Genomic DNA, 14,997 nt, shown 5'->3' on the forward strand with positions numbered 1-14,997 from the left:
ATAGCTGAGTGAACCTAAAATGATACGATGCTAACCTTAATAAAGGAGGCACATACAAGGCCAGTTTCACATTATGTACAACAGGTCATCTTTACTGTTCCCCTAAGATAAGATTGATAATGATTAAAAGGGGTTATGCCTTTTCTTCCAGAGACAACACGACTCTTGGCTCCAGTTAAGGTGTGGTTTGCCATTAGGCTTCTTTCACTTCAATGGAGCCAAGTTGCAAAACCCCACCAAAACTGGAGACAAGAGGTCAAGCTGTCTCTGGAAGAAAGTGCGAAAAATTGGCCAGTGGATCCTCAGTTGTGAGTTTTAAAAACACTGGAATAGCCAGATATCCCTCCAGGGAAGGAAACCTGTTGCTCAAAGATGCATCCCCGTGGGAAGATCACCAAACCACCCTGATACGTAGCCCCTTAAGTCACCCTCGGTTGCAAGTATTGGGATAAAAATAGGGAAATACCAGGGTGGCCTCTTTTACTGTACGTCAAAGTCTTTATAGGGGGCAATGTATCAATGGAGACTCTTGAGTACTCCATTTGTTTTTAAAGTTTCACTGATCTCCCTGAGCTCAGTGATTGTTCTATTTTTTTTGGTCTACCTTTCATTGCCCCCAATAGCCAGAATCCTACCGCACACTCACGAGGGTCAATTCCCCAAAGCAGCTGTCTGTGGATGGATTCCTGGTTTTGGTAATCCCTTGTCATGTTGCAATAATCGCAATTAAGCTACTCAGGTTTTCTTTCATATCTGGCTATTCTGGTATTTAAAGACTCGCAACTGAGGCTCTACTGACCCCTCTTTTTTTTGCATATTCAAATTTTATAGGGGGCTATGTATTAATGGAGACTCTTGAGTACTCCACAGTTTTGTTTTGTTTTTTGCTGAGCTCAGTCATTGTTGTGTTTTTTTCTAGAAGAAAGTGGCCATTTTTTTTAACACCTTTTAGCCTATTTTCCCACATACAGTAGTATTTTCATCAATCCTTTGGTCAGTATTTGTTCAACCTAAACCAGGAGTGGGTTGAAAATAGAGAAACTGTGCAAATTTTTAATTATAATTTTGCTCAGTCAGTTCCACTCCTGATTTTAGTAAAAAAAAAAAAATACTAACCAAAAGACTGACAGAAATACTATGTGTGAACATAGCCTTAATCTAAGAAGACATAAAAGGCATCTTCCAAACATTATGTGAACAGTACCCTAAACATTCGCGGATAGCTAGAGAATAACTAAAGCTAACCCAGAAATCTGAAGATATTTTGAAGGGTTATTGTCTCAAGATAATAAAGAATATTATTTAACAAAATGGGTTGCTTCTAAATGTGTTCACTCCAATTCGTAAAAAAAAAAAAAGAAAACACTTTTTTGTACTAGTTGACAAGGGATTATCCTCATGTTCCCTTTTAACTGTGAATATTATGGTTATGTTCACACACAGTAAAATAGCAAAATGCCGCAATAATTTGGTGCTAAAAACATGGCCATATTTTCAATGTAATAATGCGCTCCACTGAAGTCAATGCGAAATGATACAGTAATTGATTACGACCGCCCAAATAATGAACACTCTTTATTACTCATGACTGACTTTGCAAAAACTATTTATTTTCACCTGTTTAAACACCTGTTTGCCTCCCATTACCATTTCTTCTGCATGTTTTTGGGCTCTTGGCTACCATTGAATATGCCTGTAACAGAGCCTTAGTTCCTGTATAATTTAGGTATTTATTTTTTGTAGATAGCATTTATTTTTAACCTGAAACTTCATAATGATAATATAAATTTGATTTTAACACAGGGCGAGTGGTGTAAATTAATAATTTTATCGGTTGTTTATGTTATTATATCAAAGCAGGTAATTTAAATAAAAAACAAAGTAAACATGGAAAATGTTGACTTGAATGAACCTCTAGAAATGCTTTTTTTTTATATATATATACAGTATAAGGGCACAAGCCAAACACAAGAACATGATCAATGCACTCTTTAATCAGTTTGGAGTTGTAAGCACAAAACACAAACAGTATTCCTTACAGCTATAAACAAAAGAAAGCTAGACATTAAGTCGATTCTACATTCAAAGGGTTCTAGAATGAACATTGCCTATAATCCGTTACTATTTACTCTTACCCTTATTTGTCTTTTAGAAAGCTGACATAAATATAGCCAATGCAATTTTCTAAGCAAACTGAAATCAATGCATATAGCTCTGCTGTCAAGTATCTAACCCGAAATGCATTCACATGCACATGTAGAAAAGTTGATTTTGCACAACCCACCATGATATCATTATACATGGCCTTTGGATTTCCTATAAGTTAACCTTATTGTGGACATTTAAAAAACTAGTTAAAGGGCTGTTCACACTGAGAAAAAAAGTGGCGGAATTCCGCCGTAGAAATCTGTTTGACTCAGTCTCACACTGTGTGTCTATGGGAGGGCTCCATCGCTTCCGTCGCTCTCTGCTCAAAGAATTGACAAGTCAATTGTTTGATCGGAGAACTGCGGAGAGCGGAGGCGCACAAGTCCTCCCATAGACAGACTGTGTGAGACTGAGGCAAACGGAATTCTGTGGCGAAGAGTTTAAGCTGGCCCTTAATGAAAATAAAGACTACTGGTAAAGAGACTGCCAGTAGATTTATGCTGCCCTCAACTAATGACAGAGAAGATTTACAGAATGATGTCTTACTTACCTAGTTTTGTGCTGCTGATTAGTAGATATCCTCCTAAGACTCCTAAGTCCTAAAGGCCTTATTACTAGAGATGAGCAAACCGGGTTTGGGTTTGAGTCGATCCAAACCCGAACGTTCGGTATTTGATTAGCTGGGGTTGCTGAACTTGGATAAAGCTCTAAGGTTGTCTGGAAAACATGGATACAGCCAATGACTATATCCATGTTTTCCACATAGCCTTAGGGCTTTATCCTACTTCAGCAGCCACCGCTAATCAAATGGCGAAGGTTCGGGTTCGGATCGACTCGAGCATGCTCGAGGTTCGCTCATCTCTACTTATTACACCAAGGACCTATCACACTGGCAAAACGTCAGTGTGAACAGAACCTTAAATAAGAATCGACTAAATTTGCAAGAACCAATCGTAGAAATTCATATATTGTAGGCAACCAGCAGGAAAAATAGTGGAAGGTAGATATGTGCCAAGCAGGTTATTGTGCTCTGTATGGAAGTTTCAGGGAGTTCAGGGTTGCCAGTCCGCTAGTACATCCCAGACTTTCCACATACCTGAATTGCAGCAGGAGAACTACAATGTATGTGCCACAGAGGTCCTGGGACTCTGTGGGGGAAAGACAGCAGTTCGTGGTCAGTAACTATAGGTTACTGACATTTGCTCTTTAGTATAGCTGCTGTGCGGCTAAAATGGGCTGTCTTTCTTGGAACGGCTGTAGCGTGGGTGGGAGGCCGTTCCCACATTCCGGTCCAGGCTTTACTGGGTTTTTTAAAAGCCTCTTACTTGGTGCCTCAGGTGTGGAGAGACAACCTGCTGAGAGTGTTTGATTGAATTGATCCACAGTGAATCTGGCAGGAGCTGGAGAGAGAAGCCCTGCAACAGAGCTGCTACAGACTGCTGGTCTGAATGAGGACATAACTACACAGTGGTGTGTATATGCTTTCTGTTAATGTTCCTGAAAGTCAACTGCTTTGTGTTTGAAGCTGGAACGGCTGCTGTAAAAGCCTCATGCTGGACTATTTTTTTTCTGGTTTGTTACCAATACAAGTTTTTTCGTTGCATTCAAAGCCTGCTTGTGCCTACCACTTGTGACGCTAATTCCCACAATATGCTAATACATATATATATATATATATATATATATATATATATGAAAAAGTCGTAGGCTCTCTAGAAGAGGGTGAAATCATATATAAAAGATGATATATAAAATATATGCTTAAATAGATCTAAATTGTGATGATATATACCATGCATATATTAAAATAGATCTGGATTGTAATTAAACATTTATTATAACACTTGAAAATATATAAGATGATTAATCAGTGTCCGAATGACCAAACCCAACTATAGATGTACTTCAATATCAGACTTATGGTCAATGCACATGGGTTCATAAAAATTGAGATTGGTCAGCACCACAATGACCAAATGCAACCAAAAATATACTTAATATATTAAAACCTTACAATTTATACTGAAAGATATAAAAAATGTTAAATATAAATGCAAAAGTAAAAAATGATTAAAAAGTAGAAAATATGAGAGCCCAGTGGTGTTTGGCTGCGCCGGGCCCAGCGCTGTCAATCCACACAATCGTATAGACAAGTGATCCTGAATCGCCGTACCAAATATTAGTTCATATCGGCAGTATGTAGTTATCGTAATCTCAGCTGTTGAGTGATCGATATAGTCTATCTTGCAAGTCCCATGTGTTTTATAGGCTATTGCAATACAAATATCTCATAGGCTCCGTAGTGATAGATGGCTGTGATACGGGCCGTGATCCTCACAGTCAAGAAATGTCTTTAGATATACGTAACTGTAATTGTAAACATATACCACAAATTGAGACAGTGGCGGTGGAGTGAACCACCCCTCACCCTTCTGAAGACGGCTCTCACGGACCAATGTGGTGATGTCGTAGTGACCCGACCATAGATGGATTTGGTCTTCCTGAGGTCTGTGTAGACGTGCTTTGGGTTAGCACAGTGTCCTGTCTTGTATGGAGTATTCTCTGAGCCGTTGCGGCGTCCGCTTGTCAGTGAGCGCGCGCTCTTTCAAACTGTTATTTGAAATGGATGCCGTGGGGAGTACGGCTCCGGTTCGGGATCATTTTGGCAAGCTTGAATATAGTGAATGGCTCCGTTATCCTTTGTTCTTAGGACGCGTTTCAGGAGGGCTATTTGCTCCTTTCTTCAGCAAAGAATTTTGGATAACTATGTTGAGAAGGTATTAGTTCAGGTTCTATATCTACTCGGAACCTCTTATAAGACCCGTTCTGGATTGTTCCGGATTCGTCCGGATAGTCTATCCATAGACTTGTTTTGATCTTAGACTTGTTTGAATATACAATACATTGAGATAAAAAGTAATAGCAAAGAAATTATGGTGTTGTGCATTAATTGATTGGATACCAGGACTGGCCTGAGAAGCCCCAGTACACACACCGCAGTGACAGTGGGTTGCAGCTTGGCTGAACAGCCTTATTGTGTTGGATAAAAAACATTTTGTCAGGTGATTGCAGATAATCAGTTAATAAAAGTTCATAAAGATCTATTTATGTGGTTCTTTAAAGTATGGGAAAATAAATGCTATCAATGGTTAGAAAAGGTAAGTGTGTAATGAAGTGGTATGATAAAACTCAAGGAAATTGATTCACAGATAAATTCCTACCATAAATAATAAAGTACTAATAACATTGTAAAGTAACTAAACTAAAGTTTGCCTGAACATCTTACAAAGTAACTCTCACAAGGTTGTAGTCATCTCAAACAGGAATTAAACCAGGCGTATCTGCCTGCGGGAGCCACAGCTGCTTCTGCAGCATTTCTTGGATGTAGAATGCTGGGTAATTTTCTTTCCACTGCTCTTTGTTACTAGTGTTATCACATTTACATTAACGGGGCAGAAACAAAAAAGTTTCTCAACACAAATCCACTTTTATATGACCTCTATTTTTAATCAGTTCTCGCTATGCAGGGAAGCAGTTGCTTCCGCGCTGCCTGCCATTTATTTATGCCCAAGTATGCAGGCTCTTCGATCCTTATGTAGGAAGAATAGTGTCTTAGCAGATGTTGCTCTGAAAATCTATTAAAGGGAAGTGAGAGTGAGAGTAAGAGCCTGGTAACACAAGCCCTAGGACTTCCCGCTGGAAAAATTAGTTCAGGGTAGTTTAGCACATTTTTGCTAGAAGCCAAAGAGAAATTAAATTAAATTAAACTCGGTGGGTGAAAAGTTCAGGCCTTGGTTTAAACCCTATTATTTATTCCATCCTCTCTAAAATAAAACACCATTGAAAGGAAAAATTAATAATATAATGAAGTGATACAGTATGTCATAGTCTCAGCTGATACAGAAGCTGGATTTATAGCATAACTAAATACAAAGCAGCTCAAGTCTGTATGAAAATAAGAGTAAAAACTGTACTTGGTGGCGTTTAAAGTGACTCTGTACCCACAATCTGTCCCCCCCAAACCACTTGTACCTTCAGATAGCTGTTTTTAATCCAAGATCTGTCCTGTGGTCCGTTCGGCAGGTGATGCAGTTAATGTTTTAAAAACAAGTTTTAAACTTGCAGCGCTGTGTCTAACGGCCGGGGCTTACATTTGTATATGCATTAGGCTGGCACAACCTCTCCTTCCCTCCTCCCCACCCTCCTCATGATTAGGAATGCTCCAGGCAGATTGCTTCCTATTCCCCAGTTTTGTGCATAATGAACATGGGCTGGGTCGTTAAGACACCTGTGCAAAGCTGAAACAGCAGTAAATGTTCCTGGATCATTCCAAATGCTGAGGAGGGTGGGGAGGAAGGACATAGAGGTGGTGCCAGCCTAATGCATATACAAATGTAAGCCCCGGACGTTAGACACAGCGCTGTAGGATTAAAAGTTGTTTTTAAAACAATAACTGCATAGCCTGCCGAACGGACCGCAGGACAGATCTTGGATTAAAAGCAGCTATCCGAAGGTACAAGTGGTTTGGGGGGTCAGATTGTGGGTACAGAGTTGCTTTAAGTCATTTACTTTGCAGGATCAGGAATATGATAATTTAAAAGGAATCTGTCAGGTCCATATCAGGAACAGAACTGCAGACATAGACAGATAGGTGATAGGGAGCTAAAACAAATGATGCCGTTGTCTTTGCTGATATCCATTTGCAAAGTAATAAAATAGCATTTTTATTGGGAATCTGAAGTGCCACAGAAGTGATGCTGAGCCGCAGCATGCACACCTCTTGCTTCCTGCATCTCTCTGCCTTGACCAACTGAAATACAGGGTGGGGTGTGTGAGGGAAGTGGCTTGCATGCTTTGATTCAACAACACTTCTGTGGCACTTTAGCTTCCAAGAAAAAATGCAATTTTTCCAGCAAAAAAATGTATTTAAGTATTGTATTGTCCCCCAAAAGTTATACAAATCACCAATATACACTTATCATGGGAAATGTTTATAAAGTGCTTTTTTCCCTGCACTTACTACTGCATCAAGGCTTCACTTCCTGGATAAAATGATGATGTCACGAGCCGACTCCCAGAGCTGTGCGGGCTGTGGCTGCTGGAGAGGATGATGGCAGGGGGGATGCTCAGTGTTCCTCCAGTGCCCTGTGTCCCTCAGTGTCTCCCTGCCATCATCCTCTCCAGCAGCCACAGCCCACACAGCTCTGGGAATCGGGTCGTGACATCACCATGTTATCCAGGAAGTGAAGCCTTGATGCAGTAGTAAGTGCAGAGGAAAAAAAGCACTTTATAAGCATTTCCCGTAATAAGTGTATATTGGTGAATTGTATAACTTTTGGGGGGCAATACAATACTTTAATAAAAATTTTCGCCTGACTTCTCCTTTAACATTGCAAATAGACATAGCAAAGACAAAAACATTGTTTGTTTTATCTCCCTATCACCTAGCTGCCTGAGTCTATAGCTCTGTACCTGGAACAGAACTAAATTTATTGTATACTTTAAATAAATAAAAGGGGGGGGGGGGAGCGGTGATTTAGGATTTTTTTTTGGGGGGGGGTTCTATAGCTTGGGATCTTGTGACCCCAATTGAAAGGCAATAGCTAAAGGTGGATCAGCTAGACTCAACTCAAACAAGGTAGTCCAACGATTTTTTTTGTTAATATGTTAATACATTGCTTTAATAAAGTTATGTTACTTTGTAATTTAAAGGGGTATTCCCCCCAAGAGCTAAAAAAAAAAAAAAAAAACCTAGCTCCCAAACCTAGCTAGTCTTACTCACCAGGTCCCCCTGAGAATTATGAGCCATCCCCTGTCTTTCTAGCTGATTCCATTCCATAGTTATGAGTTTGTTTGTTTTTTAAAAAGCCGAACTATATCCAACATGGCACCGGCCAGAAAACTACATCTCCCATCATGCAATGCTTATGCCTGATTGGTCCATGATGTAGCAGAGCTGATATCCACAAGATATAGCAGAGTTGAGTAAGTTGTATAGCAGAGCTGAATGAGCGATATACCAGAGCTGAATGAGCGAAACAGCAGAGCTGAATGAGATAGCAGAGCTGAATGAGTGAAATAGCAGAGTTGAATGAGATAGCAGAGCTTAATTAGATAGCAGAGCTGAATGAGATAGCAGAGCTGAATGAGATAGCAGAGCTGAATGACTGAAATAGCAGAGCTGAATGACTGAAATAGCAGAACTGAATGAGGCTTGGGGCGGGGGTGCTGCCAACGCTGGTGATTGATGGAGGGGGGGGGCAATGGGTTATGATGGCTATCATAATGCTCCTGTAGCATCATTTTCACCAATAGAGATTGATGTGTAAACATGCATGCTGTCAGAATGTAGAATAAATTTTATGCGCTATCCTATGCGCTATGCACACAGGATAGACTGTTCTGAAAGGTTTTATACACCTTAATGGCCAGTGTCCTTTACAACAAAAGCTTTTGACATGTCACAAAAACATGTAAAACCTTTTGACTGGTCGGGTCTCCTTGATGAGGAGACTGAGAAGGGAGAAGCGCAAAGTAGCATTTTACTCCCTGACTCCATGCAGCAGATCCATTATAAGTCTATGGGAGAGCCTGGATGGAGAGGACTATGGGCAGGAAAGCAGAAGAGGGTGTCCAGGCAGAACTAACTTGACAGGAGACAAGTAAGAGATTTTGGTGGTCTGACCTCAGTTCCCCACCGTTCGGGGTGCCGCCGCTGGTGAGTCCGGGGGGGGGGGGGAGGATGTAGCGCCGCCGGGGGGAGGATGTAGCGCCGCCACTGGTCTTTGGGGGGGGGGGCGCTGCAGCTGCTGGTGGTGAGTCCGGGGGTGGTGAGTACCGCCGCACCACCACCACCACCTGCCAGTGAGTGACGGGGATGTGCTGCTGCCGCTGCTTGTGAGCCGAAGGCAGGTTTAGGGTGCCGCTGCTGGTGAGTCTGGGAGGGGGGGTTACCGCCGCCACTGCTGCTGGTGGTGATTGACGCGGGGGGGGTTGCTGCCAACGATGGAGAGTGGGGGGGGAGTTGCCACTGCCACAGCTGCTGGTTAGTGACCGGGGGCGGGGGATCCTGCCGCTGATGCTGGTGAGCTGGCGATTGAGCTGCAGGGGGGGGCAACGTTAGGGGGCACAGTGTGGGGGCCACAGGTGAACTCAGGGGCAGGGGGAACACAGGTCACCTGGGGAGAGGCAGCAGCTGCCAGTGTCCTCCCTCACTTCAATGGGCAGGGTTAGAAGCCAGCCCATTAAAAAGAGGGAGGACACTTGATGCCGTCTCGGAGGGTGGGGGCCAGGAGCTGGAGTGGAGATGGGTTGGACTGGGATTTGATGATTCTATGCATTCGGTGGGGGTGAATGTACCTAGATAAAAGCAAAACTGTGCAGAATCCATAATAAATTGATATTGGAAAGATGGAACGCTATAGGTGGGAAACATATTAATGCAAAAAAAATTTCTGGGGAATACCCCTTTAACTTAATTAAAATAAATGTACACTTTATATATTAACTTCCCTTGAGTGGCAGCAGTAAGGGTGACACAGGCTCCACTGCTGCTACCAACATTGGTGTCCCCTGTTCTGATCAAGCTTTGCCACATGGCGGGGTTGTTTTTAGTGTAGGGACTCATGTGGGCCAGAAGATCTGCACGTGGTACATGAGGCAATATGGTTTGATCAAATTATAAACCAACATTCTCGCGTTGGCTTTTAAATGTAGCCGAAAGGCATTAGTGTCAGCCATCGGTGTGAGGTGCAGCCAATTCTCTTTCTCTCTAGGTTTGCACTATTAATAAAGAGCAGTACACTCCCCCCATGTAATATGTATTTTTTAGAATTTACATTACCCAGGGGGAGGCTGCCCATCACTACTGCTGAGTGTGGCATACTAGTTACCATTCACCGTGCTGAGGCTGCCACGCTTAGTGACAGTGATGGGCAATCACAGTAGTATATAGTAGTACTAGAGTAACTGTGTGTATAGTACTGGCAAAAAGCCTAGTTCTAGTCCCACTCCCTGAAATGAATAAATAATGAGCATGTTCATTATTTGGATAGTTGTAACAAATTATGGATGGTATTCTGTATGGCGTGAGTGCACTGCCATGCAATTTCCACAGACTTCAAAGGAGCAAATTGTTATATTGAAAATATGAATGTATTTTTACCTCAAAATTATGCTCGTATTTTTTATTTTTATTTTAAAGGGTTTGTGAACATGGCCTGAAGAATAATCGAACTAGAGCATGCAAGTTTTTAAAAAGCTTCTGGAATGACAGGTACACTTTAAATGACTTGCTATGAAATTAGATTGTTAGCCCCACTTATAGGAGGGATCAATGCCAATGCATTATCTATAGACAGAGCTATAGAATATGATTAAGTGATAAGTAATAAATAAATACAATCAGTAGAAAAGCGTATTAACTGAAATTCAATTAACAATTACTCTGTGCAGCCCAGCACCATAATGAAATGAAGTACAGTACCTCCACAGTATGATCTAATATGACACTCATAAACTATATATACAACACCACACTCTCTAAATTGGAAATAAATGGATAAAGTACATCAACTCTCTATAAATCAGTGTAACATCTACTTTTTCATCATTAATGACAAGTGAAAAGACAATGCAATTATGAATACTAATAAATGTGCAGCTGCTTATTCTAGCTGCCAAATGATAATGTCCCTTAACCCCAGGAAATGCAAAGTGTTATGATGAGAACTTTTTTCTCTCTATTACTTGGCTATTAATTTTCATTATGAATTTTAGACAGTGAATATATTGAGACATTCATCATTATTAAACAGTGAAGCATGTTCATTCTACCTACCCTTTATTATACGTATAACCTTTTGTTACAGTGTTCAGAATTCAATTAATGTATAGAAGGTTTGTAAGTATACACTCTGTTCTTTAGTAGAGGTTAAGAAAGTTTGTTACCTGTTAGGACAATATCAACAAGAACATTCTCATTTGTGGGATTCTTAAAGGAAATGTTGATAGAGGCAAGGCTTCCAACATTAGCACTAATGCTTGCTGGTTCCATAGGTTGAGGAATGAGGCCTATCCCTGATATGTGGAATGTCCATTCTTCAAACTGTAAAAAGAGATTTTTCAAAGTCATAATTTGTGCACATAAGATACATTAAAGAGATGGATATGAACGTCAGATAGATATAGATATACAGTGAGATAGACACTACTTTTTTTACTTCCAAAAAAACAATCTGCTGCCATTCCACGACACCATTAATACAATTAGGTACTACTGAAGAGTATTTCTGCATTCCGATATGAACTGTCTATGCAGTGGTGGTTGATGAACTATCATTTATGCATACATTTGACCTAAAACTGCGTTAGATTCTAAAAGTAGGTAAAGAAAATAAAATCAAAACAAGCGAGTTAAAAATGTTAAACTTGGTAGTGTATTTACCATGATCAAATACCAAAAATATTATGCATCTACAGCAGGGATGGGGAACCTTTGGCCCTCCAGCTTTTGCAAAACTACAATTCCCATAATGCCTGGGCAGCTAAAGCTAATGTTTTGGCTGCCCAGGCATGATGGGAATTGTAGTTTTGCAACAGCTGGAGGGCCGAAGGTTCCCCATGCCTGATCTTTAACCAGAAACCATGTTGGTAGGTATTCTCCAATGAACCGCTAGCTTTAGGTCTTTTCGCAACTAAATTCAGTTGATTGACCAGGATTTGGAAAGACACATCCTTATCTGTATAAGGGCCTACAGCTGACAATACACATCAGGGCATTCAACAAACGTGACTCTTCCTAGAGCTGTCCACCCCACGAAACTAAGTAATTGGACTAGAAGAACCACGGTGAGGTTACCAAGAACCCAATGGTCATTAATGGCTAAACTCCAAAGATCCTGTGTGCAGATGGGAGAAACTTCCAGAAGGCCAACCAACACTGCAGAACTCTACAAATCTGGGCCTTATAGCAGAGTGACCCAACAAGAAGCTTCTCTCTGATAAAAATACAGTAAAAGCTATCCTGGAATTTAAATAAAGCCCCAAATGAATCTCAGACTGTGACAAACAATTTTTGGCCCCAATTCTAGGTGTCATGCCTGAAAAAAGCCAGTTACTGCTTTTTACCCGCCCAATGCCATCCCTTCAGTGAAGCATGGGGGTAGCAGCATCGTGTTGTGGGGACAGGTAGACTGGTAAGATTTAAGGAAAGCTGAATAGAGCAAAGTACAGTGATATTATTAATGAAAACCTGGTCCAGAGTGCTCTGGACGTGAGACTGGACCAGAGGTTTTCTTCCAACAAGACAATCGTCCTAAGCCCAAAGTCAAGACAACACAGGAGTGCCTTAAAAACAACTCTGTGAACGTCTTTGAGAGGCTTAGCCACAGCCCTGAGTTGAACCGAATTGAACATCTCTGGAGAGACCTGAGAAGGGCTGTCCTCCAACAGTCTCCATCCAACCTGACAGAGCTTGAGAAAATCTGCAGACACATATGGTGGAAAATACCCAAATTCAGATGTGCATACCTTGTGACGTATGTAAATACGTCAATGCATCATTTTAGTTTTTCCTTTTCAATAAATTAGTAAAGATTTCTAACATTGTTTTCACTTTGTAATTATGGAGTATTGAATGCAGAGTAATGGGGAAATTTTTTTTTAATCACAAGGCCAACCATAAACATGTGAAAAAAAGAAGAATGGTCTGAAGCCTTTCTGAATGCAGTTTTTTTTGTTTGTTTTCTTTTTTCTATTACAAATCTTTATCAATTCCAATCACAGCGACAGACAAAGTAAAAAGTATCTCAATGACCAATCTGCTTGGGCTGGATTCGATTGTAAGACCAATAATTTTTTTTACCAGGTCCGTGTATTTTTTTTTTTCATTTTTTTATTAATCTTTATTTATAATCCATAACAAAAATCAAACAATCAAATAACATTTATCCTACATTTCTGTCACGGCCGCGGCGGCTTCCCGCGTCCCGGGTGGCCGCCGCGACCGCCTCCTGTCCCGTGCAGCCGCCGGGGTCCTTGTGTAGGGACCCGGCGTTGCTGCTGCTTCGGCCCCTGGGGCGCCTCACCTCTCCTCCGTGCATGTCGCGGTCTGTGCCGGCCGGCGCGCGCTTCCCCGCCTCCTAGGGCGCGCGCGCGCCGGCTGTCTCAGATTTAAAGGGGCAGTGCGCTCCTAATTTGTTAGTGGCACCAATCACTCCCCTATAAATCCCAGCATGCCCTGTCCTTAGTGTTGGAGCCTCTACATGCTTCCCATAGCGTTGGCCCAGCCCCCTGTTGTTCCTGTGTCCTATTCCGCTACCTGGTCCCAAGTCCCTGTTCCTGAGTCCTATCCGTTACCTGGTCCCAAGTCCCTGTTCCTGGTTCCTGTTCCCCTGTCACTCCATCTGTTCCCGTGTTCAGCCTGTCACGTGCGCTCTCACCTGCAGACCATTGCCTGTGCCATCTCCTGCCACGCCTCGCCTGCCGACACCAGCAACCAAGCCAGGGGTAGCGACCTGGGGGTCGCCTGCCGCAGCAAGTCCATCCCGCCTTGCGGCGGGCTCTGGTGAAAACCAGCGGCCCCTTAGACTCCGCCCCCTGGTGAGGTTAGTGCCATCGCTGGTGTCGGTCCAGTGGATCCACTACTCCAGGCATTACAATTTCCTCCCACCCTTTACATATAAATCCCCACACAGCAAAGACAAATAAATTAGTATATAAATGATACTCAAAACATACCCCCCCCCCCTCCAGACCGAGCAAAGGTCCCCACATTACAATGAATAAGGTCTTTACACATCTCATTATCCTTCTATCTCAGCCAAAGCTTATCTATTCAACTTTGGTATTTTTCATATAAGTTACAAGCCTCCCTCCAAGCAATAACATTTGGGGGTCTAGGGGACATCCAATTACTAATTATTTGTAATCTGGCTAAAAATAGCATCCTATTTATATTTAGCCTGTCCTTCCTTTTCTCCACTTGAGTATCGTCCCATAGCAAAACCAAGTTCGGGGTAAAGGAAAGATCAAGTCTGAATGCACAGTTTATATTAAATAATGTGTATAAGCTTATAAAAAAGATGTGACACAGGTCAGAATAGACTTTCCTTTTCCCATACTGTACCCTCAATTTGATAGTCTTTTCCTAACGGATTTTGAGTGAATTGATAAGTAAAAATGGTCTATAGCGACTCTAACTACCCTCTTGATGTATTTTAGCTGTGGCTTGCATAATGATGCTTACTTATTCTCCTTGAGGATACTTATGCTGTAATTGATTTGTCAGAAATAATCTCTCTCGAAATACTTCTCAAAGAATCTAGAGAAAAGCCATTCCAAAACACAGATTTTTGTGCATTGGAATTTACACAGAACAGCTATGAAACTGAATAACCTTAATCATCTAAATACAATGTTGTTATAGTCTAAGGGATTCCCTGGCCTTTACCATTAATTCTCCTAAAGAGGTGTGTCATTTGGTGCAGAAAGCACCCCAGATGGCAAAATCACTTATAAAAGAGTTGTGCCGTCAATAAAGAAGCCAAGGGTTATTACCAGGACAGCGGTGAGGATGTGTAGAGTGTAGTCAGTAATAAAGCTGAGAACAATAGATACAGAGAGGCAGTAACCATATCCAAGTCGATATCAGGGTCAAAACATACAGATAGGTGAAGCGCTGCGGAATCTGTGGGCGCTATACAAATAAAGAAATAATAAACAAATAATTATAATAAATTATAATAAATCAGGACTAAGGGCCCTATTACATGAAACGAGTATTGGCCATATGAAACAGTTATGAAGAAATTAAAGAGAGCACTCACCGTGTGATTATTTCTTTCTTTA

The 14,997-nt window shown here is 41.5% G+C and overlaps 1 protein-coding gene across 3 annotated transcripts in view; it reads right to left on the reverse strand.

The window, feature by feature from the left end:
- The window catches only part of CFAP47 (cilia and flagella associated protein 47), a 313,997-nt gene that overhangs the window by 42,192 nt on the left and 256,808 nt on the right, over window positions 1-14,997 (reverse strand). For all 3 annotated transcript variants that reach the window (XM_069971016.1, XM_069971013.1, XM_069971015.1), the window contains exon 57: window positions 11,098-11,254. In XM_069971016.1, the coding sequence (XP_069827117.1) occupies window positions 11,098-11,254 (157 nt within the window). The remainder of the gene's footprint in view (window positions 1-11,097; window positions 11,255-14,997) is intronic.

The sequence above is a fragment of the Dendropsophus ebraccatus genome, chromosome 5 (assembly GCF_027789765.1).
Source record: "Dendropsophus ebraccatus isolate aDenEbr1 chromosome 5, aDenEbr1.pat, whole genome shotgun sequence".
In the NCBI taxonomy this organism is placed as follows: Eukaryota; Metazoa; Chordata; class Amphibia; order Anura; family Hylidae; genus Dendropsophus; species Dendropsophus ebraccatus.